At 55.2% G+C, this 19,714-nt stretch overlaps 1 protein-coding gene across 3 annotated transcripts; it reads right to left on the reverse strand.

The window, feature by feature from the left end:
- Positions 1-714: 714 nt before the first annotated feature.
- MVK (mevalonate kinase) lies at positions 715-19,667 on the reverse strand. Of its 3 annotated transcripts, none has more exons than XM_061385107.1 (11): positions 19,559-19,667; positions 18,324-18,415; positions 16,902-17,049; positions 15,403-15,547; positions 14,235-14,390; positions 11,129-11,232; positions 10,486-10,531; positions 6,484-6,574; positions 6,004-6,120; positions 2,446-2,599; positions 715-1,445 (listed from the first exon to the last, which is right to left on the reverse strand). In XM_061385107.1, exons 2-11 carry the CDS (start codon positions 18,399-18,401, stop codon positions 1,294-1,296), a joined length of 1,191 nt encoding a protein of 396 aa, XP_061241091.1. In that variant the 5' UTR covers positions 18,402-18,415; positions 19,559-19,667; the 3' UTR covers positions 715-1,293. The 3 variants fall into 3 exon arrangements, with proteins under 3 accessions (XP_061241091.1, XP_061241092.1, XP_061241090.1); XM_061385106.1 differs by lacking the exon at positions 715-1,445 and adding an exon at positions 1,467-2,266; XM_061385108.1 differs by lacking the exons at positions 715-1,445; positions 10,486-10,531; positions 11,129-11,232 and adding an exon at positions 1,463-2,266.
- Positions 19,668-19,714: the final 47 nt, after the last annotated feature.

Genomic DNA, 19,714 nt, shown 5'->3' on the forward strand with positions numbered 1-19,714 from the left:
CACCCTCTGTCGTCCCCTTCTCCTCCCACCTTCAATCTTTCCCAGCATCAGGGTCTTTTCCCACGAGTCAGTTCTTTGCATCAGGTGGTCAAAGTATTGGAGTTTCAGCTTCAGCATCAGTCCTTCCAATGAATATTCAGGACTGATCTCCTTTAGGATGAACTGGTTGGATCTCCTTGCAGTCCAAAGGACTCTCAAGAGTCTTCTCCAACACCACAGTTCAAAAGCATCAATTCTTTGGTGCTCAGTTTTCTTTATACTCCAACTCTCACATCCATACATGACTACTGGAAAAACCACAGCTTTGACTAGATGGACCTTTGTTGGTAAAGTAATGTCTCTGCTTTTTAATTGGAGTATAATTGCTTTACCATGTTGTTAGTTTCTGCCATACAACAACATGAATCAGCTGTAAGTATATATGAGTTAGGAAGTTCCTCCGGAGCTAGGAAGTTTAAAATCCCCCTTTCTGGAAAAGCGGGCTGAAGCTGTGCTGACGGGCTGAGTTTGATGTTCGGACATCCATCCTGTCCACTAGGGCCATCTGGAGAAACCCTGCCCTATCCCATGGACACAGACAACCAAATGACCCAAAGTCCTTTCCACTAAGAAAGTGGCTGAAGAAGGGACAGGAGAGAGGGGGCAGGTATGGGCAATGGAGACTACCAGACCCTCCCATCTTTCTAGACATGGAAAGAAGTGAGTGAAGCACTGTTTACTCAAGATCTTTTTATTTCCCCTTTGCCATCTTTTCTGCAACCCCTTCAGACACAGACCAGAAGGTATTGCACATCGACCCTGCCTTCGGCCAACCCTCAGGCCAGATGGAAGGCAGAAGGCAAAGACCATCACTGGAACACCCCAGGAAGGCTTCCTGGGGGAGGTGGGACAGACAGGCAGGAGTACAGAAGTGGAGGGAAGGAGAAGGCCCACTGCTCTGGGAACCAGACCCCTGCATGTGGCATCCAAGCAGCTCGGCCAGGGAGTCTATGGGTCCGTGGAAGCTTCCGGGAGGGCGGGAAAGAGGCCCTCTTGTCTCAGACAACCACACACACTCCACTGATGGCCTGGCTCAAGAGAATGTTGTAGAACACAGACCATGGCTTCCGGGCAGCCTGGCTCACAGTGCAGAATGTGGGGCACGGCCAGCAGGAGGGGTGTCACAGAGGGGCTGGGGGCCTCCCGTCAGCGTCAGGTGCTGGGCGCCCACTGGCCAGCACAGAAGCCAACTCCAGCGCCTGGAATAATCTGGGAGAGGGCTTCGTGGTGGGGCTACAGCTGCATGGGCTCCTCTCAGAGGCTGTCCAGGCCTTGCTGGACAGAGGCATCCAGGGAGGCGGCCGTGTGGACAGAGACACCGGGGGCACCAACGCTGGTTTCCCAGCAGTCAAAGCCATAGCCGCTCAGCGCCCTCTTCGTGGCCTCTACCTCCGGCCGCTCCACATCTGCAGGGAGAAAGGGCACCAGGTCACTCCAACCATCGGCTCTCTTGAGGAACATTCTCCCTTGGAGAGCGTTCAGCCCTGCTTGTGGCACAGGCAGGGGACCAGTCTTCCTGTTGGAACGCCAAGCCTGGCATCCTCCATGGGAAGGTTATGGACCCCCGAGTCATGTGGAACCTGGCCATGGGTCCTCAAATGATGTCCCCTCTCTGAGCCTCATCTCCTCACCTGGGGGTAGGGCTGACAATGAGACCTGTCCCTCAAGGCTTATGGAGAGGCTGACACAGGCTATTATAGCTGGAGGGCCTGGCCCAGTGCACCGCACACTCTCCAGGAATGTTCTCCCGCCATCGTCACTGCCCCAAACTAGGCCCCCAGTGGTGGTTGGCCAAAGTTGGGATGCAGCAACTCCTTGAGGCCTGGGAGTCCTACCGAGGGTAAGGGGACCGCTGTGGGCTTACAGCAAAGGAAGGGGGAGAGCAGGACGAGAAAAGGAAGGAGGAGATGGAGAGGAAGCCGACCGAAAGCAGCGGTGATTCAACGCCCCAGCACAGGGCATGCTGCTGTAAGCCCGCTCCTCGGCCCTGCTCTTTCCCCAAAGACCAAAGAGGGGAGAGACACATTTCTCTTGTAGCAAGGTCAGTCCCGGTCCTGGCCACATCAGGAGGTGACAGCAGGGATGCAAGGCTGGTAGTGGTGGCGGTGATGGTAGATGGTGACAATGCCTTGGTTATTTCTCAAGCTTGTGCTTAGCTTGGCAGGTAAGGAGATGGGAGGAACAAGCCCTGTGCCAGGCTCTCTGCATACGTTTCGCCTCCTTGAATCTAGGCAACAGTTTTACATAAACTAGATGTTATGTAGGCCCAGAGCAGTTAATTCCCTTGACTGAGGCCACACAGCAGAGGTGAGACTGTTCACAGTCTTCTTCCTCCTCCCCCAGGAACTGCCTGTGTGGACGCTTTGTGTGAGCCCAGGCTGGCAACCCTGCCCGCCCCCTGGGTACCTGGCCTGAGGAGCGTGATGCCACAGCCCCCGCCGCCCGCGCCAGTGAGCTTGCTGTGCAGTCCGTGGGCTGTGGTCACCTGGCACAGCTGGTCCAGCGAGGCATGGCCCACACCGAGGGCATTCAGATGGTGCTGGTTCATGTCGATGAGCTCCTGGGGAGAAAGTTCTCTGTTCCAGCTTGGCCTGCCTGAGGCTGAGGTCCTGGGCTCGCCCCATCCATCTGACAACCGCTGGTTTGGGACCTCAAAAGGCTTTGACTGCCCAGCACACTGTCCTTCTCCACTGATAAAAGAGACCCTCTCCTTCCTGCAGGACTCCCAGTGGGGCTGGGATGGAGCTGGCGGTGAGCACACGTCAGGTCTGGCCACAGAAGGCTCTGGCCATGGGAACTGGACAGACAATGAGAGCCCTCCCAGGGTTTACTCTGCCTCTTTCCACTGGAGCTGCTAAAACTGGCCAACCTCAGAGAAATGCCATTGGAGTTATGTTCCCTGCATATGTTCTCAGAGATTACACTGAAGACAGAGAGACATTTCAAACTAGGTTGTCTTGGCCCCTGGATCCAGCTATGCCTGAAGCTGTCTCCTCTGGTCGTCTCATTTAGAAGCCAATAAATTCCTTTGCTGCGAAAGCCTGGTTGAGATGGATTTGGGGCATTTGTGGAAGAAGTCTCAAGTAATATGCTATCCTACTGCTTCCTGGAACCGACTTTCAGAAGAAGAATGGGTGTGTGTAGTTCTAACTAGGTCACGAGTTGGGGGAATTGCTAAGTTTGTTCAGATTTCTCTGATTATGGATAATAAAATTCCTGCTCTCCTGCAGATCAAACAAGAGGCAGGTTGATGGAATAAAAAAGCTTACAGTCTCCACTGCCCAGGCATTCCCTATTTATATTTCACTTACTCCAGTGGTGTCAGCAAATCCCATCAAAATGCCAGGCAACTTGCTAGATGCTGGGGCTCTAAGAATGAGCTCCAGTCCCTGCTGTCGGGCAGTTATGAACATGGGATCTGAAAGCAGGCGAGCCTGGGTTTGAATTCTGGCTAGGACACTTCTTGATTGCGTGTCTTGGAATGAGGTCTTTCAGCCGAGCTTCAGTTTGTGTGCTGAGTGCTGAGTCGTATCTGACTCCTTGCGACCCCGTGGATTGCAGCCCTCCAGGCTCCTCTCTCCATGGGATTCCCCAGGCAAGAATACTGGAGCGGACTGCCATTTCCTCCTCTAGGGGATCTTCCTGGGATCGAACCTGAGTTTCTTTGAGTCTCCTGCATTGGCATGTGGATTCTTTATCACTGTGCTACCTGGAAAGCCCCCAGGCTCCCCCTTGAAAAACAGGGATTCTAAGAGTGTCTGCCTTGTTGCCAGGAGGATGGAATTAGGCGTCTTTCCCATGAAGCCTGGCAAAAGGTAAGTGCTCAGCAAACGTCAGCTGCTATTAGTACTTTTATGCTGCATTTCCAGTATCCCCATTTTTCAAAGGGGAAAACTGAGGCTCAGAGGGGAGAGGGATGTGCTTAAGGCTGCTGAGCTTGTTAGGGCTGAGCCAGCACCAGAAGCTGGCTCTGCCTGATGTGAAGCGCATCTCTCGCCTCTGAGAGCACCCCTGGCCCTCTCCTTGCTCTGTGCAGCTGTACAACGCGCAGCTCTACCCCAGGGTCCTGGGAGAACCTGTGTGCCGGGAGGATGCCCGTCACAGGGCTGTGTGCCGAGGCCCACCTGGTTCTCCTGCCCGGGGCCGCCGGGCAGGGTTGTGTCTGCCTCTCCCCGGCAGCCTGCCTCCCACACCCCAGCACTTGTGACAAACAAGCAGACATGCGTGATGGCCCTGTGGCAGCCCTGGGTGTCTTTCACCGGTCCTGGGGGCTGGAGGGGAGGGGAAACTTCTGGGGCCTCTCGGTGCCTGAGCACCAGGTGTCATGTTGCGAAGGCAGGTTCCAGACACTTGTCACATTCTGATCCAAAATCTGTCAAGGATCGGATGACAGGCTGTGACACAGGAGAACAGCTCACTGGTGTGAGTGCAGAGCTGTCCGGGAGGCGAGCTGCACATTTCAGCGGCTGCCGCAGCCAAAAATATACACACTGTATAATCGACGTGCTGTTCTGAGGCATTCTCCAGGGGCTCAACGGGGTGTATTTTAGGCAGCACTCCATCATTATTAATTTCCTCCGCGGGAGGACTGTGTTCCCTTCCTTTCTACGTGAAACAAATCGAGAACCAGCGGGAAAAGGCTGGAGGGATGGAAGGAGATGGCTGGGGGATCGAGGGCAAAAGCCTGGAAATGAATTAGATGGAGTCCGTGCACCGAGCCTGGAATACACACTTCTTAAAAATTTTTGGGGGGGATTCCCTGGTGGTCCCATGGTTAGGACTTGGTGCTTTCAGTGCCCTGGACGAGGTTCAATCCCTGGTCAGGGAACTAAGATCCTGCAAGCTGTGCAGTGAGACCAAAAAAAAAAAAAAAAAGAAAAGTTGACTAAAGGAATAAACAAGTCAGTGACTCCCAGCTCAGCCACTCACTTGATGAAACACCTCAGAGAAAGTCACTTTCTTTAGGTCTTGGTGTTTATATCTGTAACAGGGTGGCAACGTACCCACTTCACAGGTAGGTTGCTGGAGGATTAAGTGAGGGATCATCTGTGAAGAGGCTTGCAGGGTACCAGCGCCCACTCACGACAGGGGCTGCAGACTCAAGCGCCTACAGCAGGACGGGAGGCCCTAGGCCCAGGGCACGGCGGCTGTGGGCGGTGATCAGGCAGTGGCGGGGAATGTGGAGAAACGGAGACCCCAGGGCCTCACTTGAGGTGCTCCCTGGGCACCTCCGGCTGACCCACTGCTGCACAGCCATGTTGGCTGGGCCTGCCGGATCCTCTGGTTCTTCCATGGAAGCCAGGTGGCTTTCTAATGCTAGTGCACACTCACTGGGCCAGATGGGCCGGTGCTGGGAATGAGCCCATGCCCTCTGGCTAAGCTGGTGGCTCATCAGGCACTGTGCTCCGTGTCGCCCATGGGATCTCACTTCATTCTTAAGACACTCCAGTGAGGCCAGGATTCAGACGTGGGCCTGATGAAATCCCAAGCGTGAGGTCTCAACTGCTAAGCTAGAATTAGGCAAAGGGTGGGGGCTGGAGGATTGATGAAAGATTTCAGCCCATGTCTGATCCACGGCACACGAGTGAGAGATAGCTCCTGTGTGAACTTGATGTATTTAGTACTAACTGATGGATTAGCAAACAGAGCAGGAAAGAAGTGGCCAGGGGAGAAATCGCTCCTGGAATTATGGAGGACTGTGTCTTTACACGCACGACCCAAACCTGGCCCACTGCACTTATCACACACTAGACACCACGCTCAGGGCTGTCTGTGTTCCCTTGATTGCTCCCAATCACTTGGGAAGAGGCTTCAAGAGAAGACCCACTTGTTCATGGGTGCGCACACAGGCTCCAGGCCCAGCCTCTGTGCTTTAGCTCCCGGGGATTCCGAGCGCAGATGGGGAGGCCCTGCCCAGGACAGCGCTGTGGGTGGGGGACCCCGAGCCTGCAGGTAGGCTCTTACCTCCAGCGTGAGGTAGTGCTCTGGAGTGGGGGCCGCCGCCATCTCCCCCAGCACCCGCTCGCACTCCAGGGAGATGGCGTCTATGGAGGTCAGGAGAGGGGCCACGATCTCAGGGAACTGCAGGGAAAGGAAGTGAGGGCCCGTGAGGCCTAGGGGTCAGCAGACACCTGGTGGAGGGGAAAGGTGTCCCCATGGCCCACACCCATCCTCTGAGTGAACCCCTCTCCTTTGGGCCTGGTCCCTGCCTTGCCCGGCCACTACGGACCCAAGCAGAGAGGAGGTTCTCACTGCAAAGGCAGCGTGTTTAAGGATTCCTGTTCTGCCTCCTTGCTGGGCTGTGGATGCACAGAGCCTCCCCAAGTCCCTGCTCCCCCCGCCTCCTCCCCCCACTAACCCAGGAGGCAGAGGGAGGGCTCTGACACCCAAACGGGAGTGCTGTGGCCCCGCCGGGAACACTCCTGGGAGTGGAACCAGCAGCACCTTCAGTAGCCGGCTCCTGACATTGGCCACCAGGACCTTGGTGCTGCGAGGCACTTTGGTGTTGATCAGCAGGATCTTCAGAACCGGTGGCCTGCGGGGCAAAGAGGGGCCAAGGTGAGCCCAGGACGGTGCAGCTGGGCCAGGGCTGGGGGCCCACCTGGACTCCACCCCACGCTGACTCAGGGCAGGAAGCAGAGGCCTGGGGAAGTGAGCTGGAGACAGGTCTGGGAAGCAAGGTTCTTGATGCCCAGTTGCGGGTGCCCACAGCCGCATCCCTGCTGTGGCCCCTGGGCAGACAATTGTTTTCCTTTGGCTTGTGACTCACTCCTCCATCCAGTTGTTTCAACCTCGAGTGAATGTGCAGACAAAGGGCCCGGCACGCGGAGTTAGTTCAAAGGCGCCACCACCACGGGTACAAGAAGGGGCTGAGGCTCTGTCCCATGGGCCGCCCCAGGGGGCTGGAGGGGAGGGTGCTAGAGAATCAACAAGCCCCGGGACCAGGGCTGAGTCGCGGATGGGGAGAGTCAGGTCCCAGTGTTCTGAGCCCGTTCGTGCCCTGCCTCATTGGTGCCCAGACCTGGCAGGACCCCAGATGTGGTCAGAGGGAGTCAGTCATGCCCAGGTAGGAGAGCGGATGCCCCAGGGCAGCTGGCCCGCCAGCACCCCCACGTGGTCCTCACCTGCCCTCTGGGCTCTATGAAAGTGAAAGTGAAGTCACTCAGTTGTGTCCTGACTCTTTGCGACCCCACAGACGGTAGCCTACCAGGTTCCGCCATCCATGGGATTTTCCAGGCAAGAATACTGGAGTGGGCTGCCATTTCCTTCTCCAGTGGACCTTCCCAACCCAAGGATCAAACCTGGGTCTCCTGCATTGCAGACGGATGCTTTACCATCTGAGCCACCATCCCTCCTAAAACCACAGCCCCAGTGGTCCTTATGGTTGGCTGTCTTTGGGGACTTAAGCCACTGTTTCTTGTCATCTCGTCTGCCTTTCAGAGCACTGCCCCGAGGCTGGGGACAGGGGTGGAGGACCTGAATGAGCTTTGGCCGGAGACATCTGCAGACAGACAGGCCCCGATACCTTTATTTGCTTTTCTTTTCACTGATCGAGACTGTAAAATCCAGCAGGGCTGGGAAAGGCTGCCAGAAACCTACTTGATCTCACCGCCCATAAGCCCATGAAATTAATATCGATTCTCAGCCTTGGAGGCTGGCTTTTTTTTTTTTTTCCACTTTACTAAAGATGAACATTCTATTTGGCTTTTCTCTTCCCTTTAAAGAGAAGCCGTTCCTCAAAAGGGCAGCGCTCTGGGAGGCTGCGTCTTGATCCACTTGGCAAACAATGCATTTTTTTTTCTTAATTGTGAAGCACCATGCGTGGTTTGGGGGTAAAGGGCTTCTCCTTAAGCCACGGGCGGGATTAATGTGGAGTCTGGCCTCCCGGCTTCTCAGAGAACCTGCCATCTGCTCACCGCAGCGCCCTGAAGCCAGCGACGAAGGTTGATCACTGGCTCTGTGTCCCCATCTATCGGGGTGGGAGGAGTCTGGGTATCATGTCTTCATCTCTCTCAAATAAAGTCCTTTGTAAACGGGCCTGCTGCCAGCCCTGCCAGCCCCACAAAACTCAGGACTCCTGTGACATCCAGTGACCACCTCCCAGGGCCACATCCTCTAAGTGCTGTGTGATCTCGGCCGGGTGACATCACCAAGCTCATCTCATCTCCCCCCTCCCTGGAGCTCACTCCACTCAGCCACCCTGGCTCCTGGCTGCTGTTCAACACTTCAGCCCCCACTCCTGCCTCAGGGCCCTTGCACATGCATCTCTGCTGCCAGGGACCTGCCCCCCAGCCTTGGCACTCTGCTCAAATGCCATCCAGGCAGAGGGCTCCAGTTCCCTCCTTCACATCCCAGCCCTCATTCTCCTTTCGTGTACTAAGGCCGTGGGGATGGCCTGCCGTGCCCTTACAGAGACGAATGTCCAGGGATCGTCTCCTCCCACAAAGTAGGGGCTCTGTGAAGGTGGGACTTTGGGTTCCCTGCTGAGACCCCAGCACCCGGTGGTTGTTCAGAGATACTTATGGACTGGATGGATGAACTCCGTCAGCAAAGAATAAAAAGCACTTGGCAGATACCGTTTCTGCCATGGATTCCCATGTCTAGGAGTCCCATTCTATAAATGAGAAGACAGAGGCCCCAGGGGAAATGACTCACCTAAGGGCCCACAGCAGGCAAATGGCAGAGCCAGGCTCCAAGTGGACCCTGGGACCCCAGAGCACCCGCTGCCCCCTGCCCCCTGCAACTGCACACACTTTTGGGCCTCTCCCCTACCTCCCGTGCCTGGGAGACCCTCCATTGCTCACTCTTAATCACCTGCCCAGCCACATCTGCACTGGCCTTCTGTGCCCAGGGCCCAGCTCAGGGCTTAGGATACAACAGGCTCACAGGAAAGAGACCTGCCCCTGCCCCGTGAAGGACTCCCCAGATCTGCAGCCCGATGGTGACCTCCCTGCTGTCAGCTCCAACAACTTAGAGCCCTAAGAACACCTTTGTTTCAGATCGACATCATGACTGTCTCCTCTGAGAGACCGTGGGCTGCAGGTGGACCGGGCCCAGACACTCAGCCTCCCACCCTTGCTCCTGATCTCACTATATGCGGGTTCAGGCCACCCGGCAGAGCCACCGACCCCTGGGGGCCAGACTTCCCATTTCCTCCCCGCCATCGCTTCCATAAGCAGCCAGAAGAAGCTACTCCACCCTCCTGAATGGCCCTGCTCCCTCCTCTCTGTGGTGCAGGGGTTGTCACTCGGGGGGCTTGCCCTCCAGGGGCCGTGTGACAACATCTGGAGCTATCTTTGATTGTTGCACTGGAGATGGGGAGGGGCTACAGGCCTCTCGTGGGCAGAGCCCAGGGAAGCTACTAAACATCCCACGCTGCCCAGGACCGGTCCACCCACAAGGAATTTTCCAGCCCCAAATGTCCACAGTGCTGAGGCTAAAGGAATGCTGACCTGGAGCCCTCAGAAAGGCAGATCTGGCTTCTGGAAGCCGACAGAGCAGGCGTGAGAAGAAGCTACAGGTGTAGAGAGAAGGGGTCCACACCACGGCCTGCCAGGCCCCTGAGCCCCGAATGCAGCACCCTGACTGGAGGCAGCAGAGGTCTGGGACCTGCTGTCTGGCCGCCAAGAAGGCCACCCTGGCTGCAGAAGGAGAGAGCAGGCCCCGGGACCCTCAGAGTGCGGAAAGGCCCCTGCAAGGCAGCAGAGGGCCCTGGGACAACCATCATTCCCCCGCCTCCATTCGATGGGGGAGGGCTCAGGGGACAGCCAGGAGGCACCTGCGCCCCTGGCCGCAGGCCCACGCCTTACCCCTGACGGTCCCACACTGCAAGCCAACAGAACAGAGGATACTGGAATTGAATACACACATCTGTAATTCCAGTGCGTCTGGAAGGAGGAAGGAAGGAAACCTACAACAGGCTGAAAGTTGCCAAACGTCCCTCCGCTCGGCCTGCCATGAGCCTCCTGTGGGCTCCAGTCCTGCTCAGACGTGGTGCCATCACTGTGGCAACCGCCACGGAGTCTTTTGGTGGCTCACGTGTGCACGTCTGTCTCTAACCACCCAGAACTATGTCTGAAATCCATGTTTATACCAAGGGTCCGAGGGGAGGGTCAGCTGGAACACAAGAAGGGATCACTCCTTGTTTACTAAATAGATTGGCAGATGAGCTGGTAACTGAAGGCGGGTCTGGGGGACAGCCGCATTCTGGAAGGGGGGTGGCCCAGCCTCACCTGACCACCCGCTCTGATCTCTCGCCAACTTCAGAGCTAAAGTGGAGAGGAAAGAGCAGGCTTCCTCATGCCCATGGCCTGTGGGGCCACATGCGGGAGGGGAATGCCCAGGGGCACCTGCCCCGGGTTCCTTTACAAAGAAATGGGGCTCCCCCTTTTCACAAAGAAATGCATCCCCCACCAGATGCAGAAGCTGCAGCTCCCCCAGAATTACCTCTTTAAAGATGAAATCTTCCCTTGCTGGTATCGGAGTGCTCCTCCTAAAGAGAAGAATGGGTGGGTTAGTCACAGGAAAAGCTCTGTATCTGGGCCTCCTGGGAAAGGGGTGGGATTGGGGTGGGGCAGAGTGTCACCATAACAGACTCAGCCCCGTAACGAGGCATCTCAGCTTCAAGGACCAAAGGCCCAGGAGGGCGTGGAGGTGCTCCGTGCCCAGGGCCGGGGGTCCCTTCCTTCCGTCCAGGCTTCCCTGGACAGGCCGCAGGGTGATGCGGTGGAGGTGGGGCCAGAGGGCATCCAGCTGCAGTGAGCAGGCGTCCTCCCCAGAGGGGAGCCTGACTCGTGTGGTCTGCAGCCCCCATGGCAGTGGTTCCGCAGCTGCACCCTCTGGATCCAAGGGGGTGGGGGTCTCACTGAAACCACAGCTTCCCAGGCCCTGGCCCACCCCCAGAGATTTGGATCGGGAAGGTGGGAAACCCTGAGGTTCCCCCTGTCCCCCTCCTATCAGGAAAATTCTATCTTCCTCAGAACGCATGGACTCTATGTTCATCCCAAAACCACAGTCTGGGCAGCTACGCCTGTCACAAGAATTCCTAAACGAATAAAAGCTGAGCACGTGGGCCCTAGGCAGCACCTACCCCAGGTGCTGACGGCGTTGTCCACTCCGGACGGGTTCCCGTGAATCACCCTCTCCCCCTGGAAGGCCCACTTGTTAATTAACTCCAAGTTCTCCTCGGTCCACCTGAAGGAGACACAGAGATTCGTCTTTACCGTCCACGGTGGTGAATGGGGAGCTGGGGGTCACTGAGGGCAGCAGAGGGCCGGGGTCACAGGCGGGGCTCGCTGGAGACCAAAAGGCGAAGTGGTTTGGGCCCCCAAACTCACAAAGAAGACAGATAGACAGCTCTGAGCCTCCCTGGCTACAGAGCAGGTCCTGCAGAGCGCTCCTGCCCAGTGCAGCAGGAGACCCGAGGCTTGGAGTTCACGGGGCTCTGCTTTGTCTCTCATGAGCTGAAGGACTCTGGGCCCCTTGCCTGCCCTCTCTGAGCCCCACTCTCCCACTCTGGAGGAACGTAACTCCTGCCTCCGCACAGGCTCAGCAGGCATGTGGGCCCGTTGGAATCCAGCCCTCTCTGGATTCCTCCCCAGAAGGGGTGTGGACTCACTATGACAGTGAGTGAGTATCACTTGAAAGCCTGTGAGGACCACACGAGGACACGTGCTCAGCCCCACCGCCCCGCCCTCTCTCTCAGCTCGTTTCCCTTCTGTCTAGTCCCTGCCCCGAGACCCAACAGAAGCTGCTGGGGGTTGAGCCGTGGACTAAGCAGGGAGCTGGTCTGAACCCATTCTGCTGCCGACTCACTGGGCATCCCTGAGCAGCCGCATCACCTCTGACCCTCAGTGTCCTCCTTCAGCAAACAGGGATAAAGGTGTCAAATCACAGAGGACGTTGTGGGATGGAAAAGCACACCAGTGCTCTGCAAAACGCCCAGGGAACGGTGTGTATTCCACCTGGGGTCTCTGTCCTGAAGTCACCCCAAGCCCGGTCCACCCACTCCTTTGCTGTGGCGCCTTGGGCAAGTCAGTCACTCTCTCTGAGCCCCTTTCCTCAAGGGTCAGAGGAGGATCTTATGGACCTGAAACTCACCCAGTGGTTGTGAAGCTATGATTAATAGTCAACACTGTTCAGAGCTACTAATTACCCAGGGCCAAGCACTGTGCTGCAGGCTTCCCCTAATCCCCACAATAACCTCTCAGGGAGGGTACCACAGTCACCACTCCCTTTCTTACACAAGAGGACACTGAGGCTCTGACGGGTGAAACAGTATCCCCAAGACCACGGTGCCACTCACGGTGACGTCAGAACCACATACGCTCACTGGAGCCTGAGCCCATAACTGCTGACCTTTGGGGTGCCAACGAGACTCACTCACTCACTTGTTCAGTATACACTGAGCATCTACTATGCGCCTGTGACTAAGAGCACAGACATGGTCCCTGACTGCTTGCAGCCTTGGAGTCTAATGCAGAATGGATGTCAGGAAGTCACCAATATTTAACTATAGCCTCCAAGAAGTACAATGCCGACTGGACAAAGTGTACCCCATTCTGAAAGGGGTGGGCGGTCTGAGGGACAAGGTGGGGTGGTCAGGGAGGCAGGAGGTGGGGGCAAAGAAGTCCAGCCTGAGGCTGTGCAGCCTGTGCCGTGACTGGGACTGGACAAGAGCTGGCCCTTTCCAGGGCCACAGATGAGCCAGAGTGGGGTGCGGAAGGGGCACCTGAATGCGGCCCAGGGTCCAGTCCGCTCAGCAAAATTGACTCTTTCTTCTGATTGGGAGACGCTGGGGGCATGGTGGGTGGGGGCCAGGTCTGCTCTCCCTACAGGTTCTCAGCAGTGATGGGTCTTCACAGGAGGTGGGGGAACCAGGTGGAAAGAAGCAGGACAGGAAAGACCACACGCATACCTGGACACCCACAGGCGTGCACATGCGCGCACATACCCACACCACCTTTATCTTTTGAAAGGTGGAGCCGGTCCGCCGGTTCGTGGGCAGATGTCTGTTTGGGGGGCCCAGGCCACCTGGCCTTCACTGCTCTGCGCTACAATCAGTGATCAGCATGTGGTACTGAGCGGAGGTCCTGTCGCCTCTGTCCTGCATCACCCTCTTACCCTGAAGTCAGCACATCAAGGCTGGAAGCTCCCCCACCCCAGAGTTCATCAGGTGTAGCCACTCCTTTTCAGATGAAGAAACAGAGCCCCAGAGAGAAGCGAGTTAACAGGCGAATGTGACTGCGATTCCTGAAAAACGGCCCCCCTGCAGCTGCAATCGCTCATTACCTGTCAGATGCTTCCCAAGGCTGTCTCCGCCGGCCCCCATCCCCCGACATGTGAGCCCTTCAGAGCAGCCTTGGAGAATTCAGACTGGGAATCCTATCAACAGCCCCCGGACCCACTGTGGCCACAGGGACCAAACTGAGCTTTGGGCCTTGGCAAGCAGCATACCCTCCCTGACACAGCACAGCTGGGCCCACACGGCTGGACTGGAAGCCCCCCAGCAAGAGGGCTCCCTGAAGCCATGAGGACAGGCCTCAGCAAGAAGCTGCCAGGCTGGATGCTGCGGCCTCATTCCCGACTCCCAGGACAAACTGCATTATCCATGCTTGGGCCAGTTTCTCAAGTTTCCCCAAGTAACAGAAACGGCCCGCCCACAGCCCTGTCAGGATAAGCCTCAGTGACTCACAGTGAGAACCGCAGAGGAGATGCTACGACCTTGTGGGCGTGAAGATCAACAGGAAGGGAGACGTCCTGACCAGACAGACGCTCCTGTGTTTCCTTCTCAGCACGCTGTTTGTCATAACCATTTGGTACGACCTGGCAATGTCCCCCTGGGTATGAGTGAGGCTCCCAGTGGGGGGAGTGGGCTGGTCAGGGTCCCACAGTGAGCTGATGACAAGCATGATGGCTCATCTGATCCACTGCCCTACATGTGGGCTCAGGTTCCTTCTAAAAAACCACAGCATCTGAACTTAAAGGAGGCAAGGTCGGGATGAGGTGGCGGGGGGCAGTGGTAAAGAGCTCAAGTTCTAGATTCAGACCACCAGGTCCAGATCCCACTCCACCACCACAAGCTGTGTGGCCACCCTGTGCCTCAGCATGCCCAGCTGTAAGGGGCCCATGGGACAGATCTCAGCTTGGGGTGTGGTGCCCAGGAGGGACAAGGAGCAGGGGGAGGGCCTGATTACCTGCCGGCAGCCTCCCCATCCTTCAGCGGGTTTGGGATCTCCTCGCACGCGGTCAGGAGGGCAGCTGCCAAACACACGGAGTAGGCGGCACTGGAGCCCAGCCCGGCCCCAGTGGGCAGCTCCGACCATACAGTGATGTCCAGGCTGGGCAGGGCTCTGAAACACACCAGGCAGCAGAGCTCTGACTTTCCACAGGACCCCTTGGAGGTAGGTGAGGTCACCACCCCCATTTTACAGATGAGGAAACTGAGGCTCGGGAAGGCTAAGAACCTCATACAAGCTAGAAAGTGACACGGGGTTTGAACCCACAGTGTCTGACCCTTAGCCACATGCAGCCTGTGCCCTGTATCACCCCGTGACACCACCTCAACCAGGAATGTCCCCCTCTAGGAGCTGGCTTCCCCAAGGGCAGACAACCCAGATCTTATCAAAACACAGGCTTCACTCTGCTAATCACAGAGCTCCCTTGGAGCCCGTGGGACATGGCACAAGCATGCTTCCCTGGCCATGGCACAGAGAAGCCACCCAGCAGATCCGAGAATGGACTCTGGCTTTGGTTCGGCTGAACTGAAAGGCCAAAGGAGGCAGCATGAGTTAAAAAGGCAGGTGTTGAACTGAAGAGAACGGAATTGATTTCCCAGCTCTCAACACTTACTAACTAGCTATGTGGCCCAGAGAGTCTCTAACTCTCTGGGTCCCAGTTTCTCCCTGTGCAAAATGGAGAGGGTGTCCTCATGAGGTTGCTGTGAATATGAAAGCAGACCATATATGTATACACACACACATACAGGGTCTAGTATGGTGGACTTCCCTTGTAACTCAGCCAGTAAAGAATCTGCCTACAATGCAGGAGATCTGGGTTCGACTCCTGGGTCAGGAAGATCCCCTGGAGAAGAAAATGGCAACCCACTCCAGTATTCTTGCCTGGAGCATCCCATGCACAGAGGAGCCTGGAGGGCTACAGTCCTGGGGTCGCAAGAGTCGGACAAAACTAAGCGACTAAACCACCAACTAAACAACCACCAGTATGGTGCCTGGAACGCAGCAAGGACAGCTGATGGGTATTCAGAGCCTGGAAGGGAGCCCACGTGCTGTCTAGCAGGCAAAACTTTGGCTCAATCTTGGGGGCAGGCTGCACCTGCGCTCCCTGCCCCAGCGGCGCACATACCTCTGACTCTGGCAGATAGACAGGTACAAGTAGAGGAAGGCCAGCACGGCCAGGTGCTCAGGATCCACACAGTCCTTGGGGAAGCCCACCACCTCCTTCAGCTTCTCCACGTGCTTCGCGGTGAGCGCTGCGCTGTCACCGTGCCCTGTCACACAGGCAAACAAGTGTACGCGGGTGGATGAGAAGGCCTCAGTGGTTTTACAGACACCAGAATACAAAAAAACTGAGACGTTCCAGGTGTCAGAATCTGGAGAGACATGGGCTCAGGGCCCGAGCTCCACAGCCAAGGCTGTCGGTGAACTGCAGGCTTGGGAGGCAGGCAGGCCTGGGTTTGGGTGGGTCCTGACTGTGCCAAAGACTGGTTTTCTGACCTTGAGTAGGGGACTTAATCTGTCTGCACCTAAGATCCCCTGAGGGGTAAACAGGTAACAGGGGTATCTCCTCCCAGGATTGTTGCAGAGTAATAAAAAAAGGTACAGAAAACCCTTAGCACTGCTCCTGGCATGCAGTAAGGGCTTAATTGCTAGTAGTTTTCAAACACACACACATATCACTCAGAGGCCTGGGTTTGACCTCCGTGGTACAATATCAAAACTAAAGGCCACGAGGCTTTCCTGGTCGTCTAATGGCTAAGATTCCAGGGTCCCAGGGCAGGCGGCCCAGATTTGATCCTTGGTCAGGGAACTAGATCCCACAGGCTGCAAGTAAGAGTTCACGTGTCACAACTAAATGACCCTGCACGCGGCAAACTGGATATCCTGTGCACTGCAACTGAGAACCCAGCGCAGCCAAATAAGTATGTAGATACATTTTCAAAAGATTGCCCAGTAATTTAAAAATTGCTACAAAATATTAAAAACACACACACACAAACTAAAGGCCATATTGCTGCTGCTGCTGCTGCTGCTAAGTTGCTTCAGTCGTGTCCGACTCTATGCGACCCCATAGACGGCAGCCCACCAGGCTCCACCGTCCCTGGGATTCTCCAGGCAAGAACACTGGAATGGGTTGCCATTTCCTTCTCCAATGCATGAAAGTGAAAAGTGAAAGTGAAGTCACTCAGTCGTGTCCGACTCTCAGCGACCTCATGGACTGCAGCCTACCAGGCTCCTCCGTCCATGGGATTTTCCAGGCAAGAGTACTGGAGTGGGGTGCCATTGCCTTCTCCGAAAGGCCATATTACTTCCCCAATATTGCCCTCTCCCAAAACATAATTAGTGAGAATAGGACAAGTACATCAAGCGAATATGAAAGGTGGAGATTTGCTTGGGTGGAAGGGAAAGGCCGGTGAGTGTAGAAGGCTTTTAAATTTTAAATAAATTAATATATTAGTAAATAAGTAAAGCTATTCTTAGGGGGGACAGGAGAGAAGACACCTCCAGGGTGATGTGTCTTGGGTCCCTCGGGGACAGCGTGGGATGACAGCCCAGCTGTCTTCCTTCCCCTTCTCCTCAGGGCCCAGCCTCTTCCCACAGCTGGTTCCTGCTCCCTGTACTTACCCAGAAAGCTGGTGTCCAGCAGCTGAAGGCTGGCCACATCCCAGGCCCTCCTGACGCCAATGTTTGGTAAGTTGAGGCCCACTCTCCCATTGCTGTGGGGCTGAAGCCGGAGAAATGTTCTCAAGTTCAAGGCCACTGCTAGTGCTACCTATAGAACAAAGCGCACGATACCAGCAGTTAGCCTGGGGGTCGCTGGCAACGTGCATGGCTTCTGATTTAGATACTAGCACGTGGGCCACTCTGAACTATGCCCTTGGCAGACACTTCTCATCAACCTTGGCACCTTCTTCACAGGCACAACCGCTGCCAATCAGTTAGGAGTTAATACCTACGTGTCTTTTCCCTTCCCATGTAAAACTTCAGAATTTCTCAACACCAAAGGACGGCTTCCCTAATCACTGTGTTTTCAAAGATTAATATAAGAACATGAAAAATGACAGCAGGGAGGAACAGAGTAAGCATGGCTTCAGGTTCAAGCAGACAGGGTCACTCCTAACTCTACCGAGGTGTGCGGGACCTTGAACAAGTTGCCAATGCTCTCCTAAGCCTCAGCTTCCACAACCGTAAAATAGGACAATAGAAGTGTAACCTCTGAGGACAGTTGTAAGAGTTAAACGAGATATGCGTGTCTCAGACTCCTCTGCAGGATCCTATTCATTTTCCCCAAGAGTTTAGTCCTTAAACTTCATCTCTTCTCCACTGAAGCTTACTTCCTAAGTAACTTCATTCCGCCCACATGGCTTTCCGTGTCATTTTCTTGCTATCTTACTGGGTGGGCCAGAGAAGTCCTTAAGAGAGCCTAACACCTGCCTTTTCTTTGCCCAGCTGGGAAGAAACTGACCTCCTCTCTGATCTCCCAGGCTACACCTCAAGACTTTCTTTCAGCTTCTTTTAAGATTAGCATCAGAGGACTTCCCTGCTGCCAGTGGCTAAGACTCCATGCTCCCAATGCAGGGGGTCTGGGTTTGGTTCCTGGTCAGGAAACTAGATCCCACGTGCCGCAACTGCAACCCAGCACAGTCAAATAAACAAATAAAATATTTTAAAAAATATATTAGCATCAGGGGACTTCCCTGGTGGTCCAGTGGTTAAGAATCTGTCTGCCAGTGCAGGAGACACAAGTTTGATCCCTGGTCCAGGAAGATCTCACATGCTGTGGAGCAACAAAGCCTGTGCTCCAGGCCCCTGAGAGCTGCAGCTACTGAGCCCACGAACCACGACGACTGTAGCCATCTTGTCTACAGCCTGTGCTCCACAACGAGAGAAGCCACTGCAACGAGAAGCCTGCACTTGCTACAGCTAGAGAAAGCCCTCATGCAGCAACGAAGACCCAGAGCAGCCAGAAGTAAACTTAAGAAAAAGAAAAGATTGGCGTCCAGGAGCAGCAGCTCCCAGCCCTCAGAGGCTCAGGGGGCCCTGTACCTTGCCATGGACCACGGCATGCTCTCCATGCAGAATGACTTTCCCTGGAGCGGACACCAGCAGGACTTCTGACAACATGGCTCCTGGGAGTCCTGAAAAGGAAAGACAAAGAGAGGATGGAAGGTCCCCAGACCTCAGAGAACGCCTAATTCAAGCACCCCATTATAACAAAAAAGGCAGCTACCATTCAGCACTTGCTGTGTGCCCCAAAAGCAGTGCGGGGCAGCAGTCAGCCTGACACACCAAAAAATCTGGGTTTGAACCCACTGCTCCCCAGTGATGTCATCTTAGCTAGCCACATAGCCATCAAATAGCCACGAACCTTAAAAGTTACACGGGACAGTAACTATTCACCTTAATGGGTTTTGAGAAAGTTAAACTAAATAACACAAGCAAAACACTTAGTAGTGTCTGGCATACCACAGTCAGTTACTGATAGCTCTGTATTACTGACTCTCTTTTTGGTTCCAGCTTTTATTATTACTACTATTAAAGGTAGAAATTTAAATGAAATCATGGACTGGAAAGAAATTTTTTCCTGGGCATTTCCAGGCTGTTTCTAACGTTTCACAACTAGAAACAAGCTGCAGAAAAACAACTGTTACACCTCCCCACCCCACCCCGCCTTTTTTTGCACACTTAAGTCAGGATCTCTGCAAGACAGTCCTAGAAAGTGACTTGCTGGGTGTGCGTGTGCACATTTTAGATTTTTATGAATAATGCAAAGCTACTCTGATGGCTCAGACGGTAAGGAATCCGCCTGAATGCAAGAGACCTGGGTTCGATCCCTGGGTCAGGAAGATCCCCCAGAGAAGGGACTGGCTACCCACTCCAGTATTCTTCCCTGGAGAATCCCATGGATAGAGGAGCCTGGCAGGCTACAGTCCATGGGGTCGCAAAGGGTCGGACACGACTGAGCGACTTACAAAACAGAAAGGAAAAAAACTATCTATTTAAGGCTTTACTTCAATAGCGTGAGACCTGAACCGAACTATGAGCTAAGTGCTATTATGACCCCAGTTCCTCAGGGAGGGAAACTCATACTCCGAGCGAGGAGACCTACTGCTTGTCCGAAATTCAAAATCCTGTCAGTTTCCAGGTCGCCGGCTCCTGAGGAAGCCGGATTCTCAGAGCTGAGGAAACTGAGCCTGAGAGGCCGGGAGCCCAGTCCAGGGTCGTTCTGGGTCTCGGCCTCGAACTTCGCTCCACCCCGCCTCGCAACCCCAACCTCTCACCTGTCGCCTCAGGTGCTCTGTTTCCGAAGCCGAGCCGCTCCAAGACTCCATACCCGAGCTCGCGGGTACGGAGGAGAGGCGGCTTCTTCCTTCCGCCAAGCCAATCAGAGCGCGCGAGCCGGGAGTTCCCTTCACCAATTGGCTTGAGCATTGGCC

Source organism: Bos javanicus, chromosome 17 (assembly GCF_032452875.1).
Source record: "Bos javanicus breed banteng chromosome 17, ARS-OSU_banteng_1.0, whole genome shotgun sequence".
Classification (NCBI taxonomy): Eukaryota; Metazoa; Chordata; class Mammalia; order Artiodactyla; family Bovidae; genus Bos; species Bos javanicus.

Bases quoted from the DNA above. Each gene is read 5' to 3' on its own strand.
- MVK (XM_061385106.1), bottom strand. From the start codon at position 18,401: ATGTTGTCAGAAGTCCTGCTGGTGTCCGCTCCAGGGAAAGTCATTCTG. The intron at 14,391-15,402 runs GTATGTGCGCCG...GGTGTGTTTCAG, and splicing joins TCTATCTGCCAGAGTCAGAG to AGCCCTGCCCAGCCTGGACA. The intron at 10,532-11,128 runs GTAGGTGCTGCC...TCTTCTCTTTAG, and splicing joins CAACGCCGTCAGCACCTGGG to GAGGAGCACTCCGATACCAG.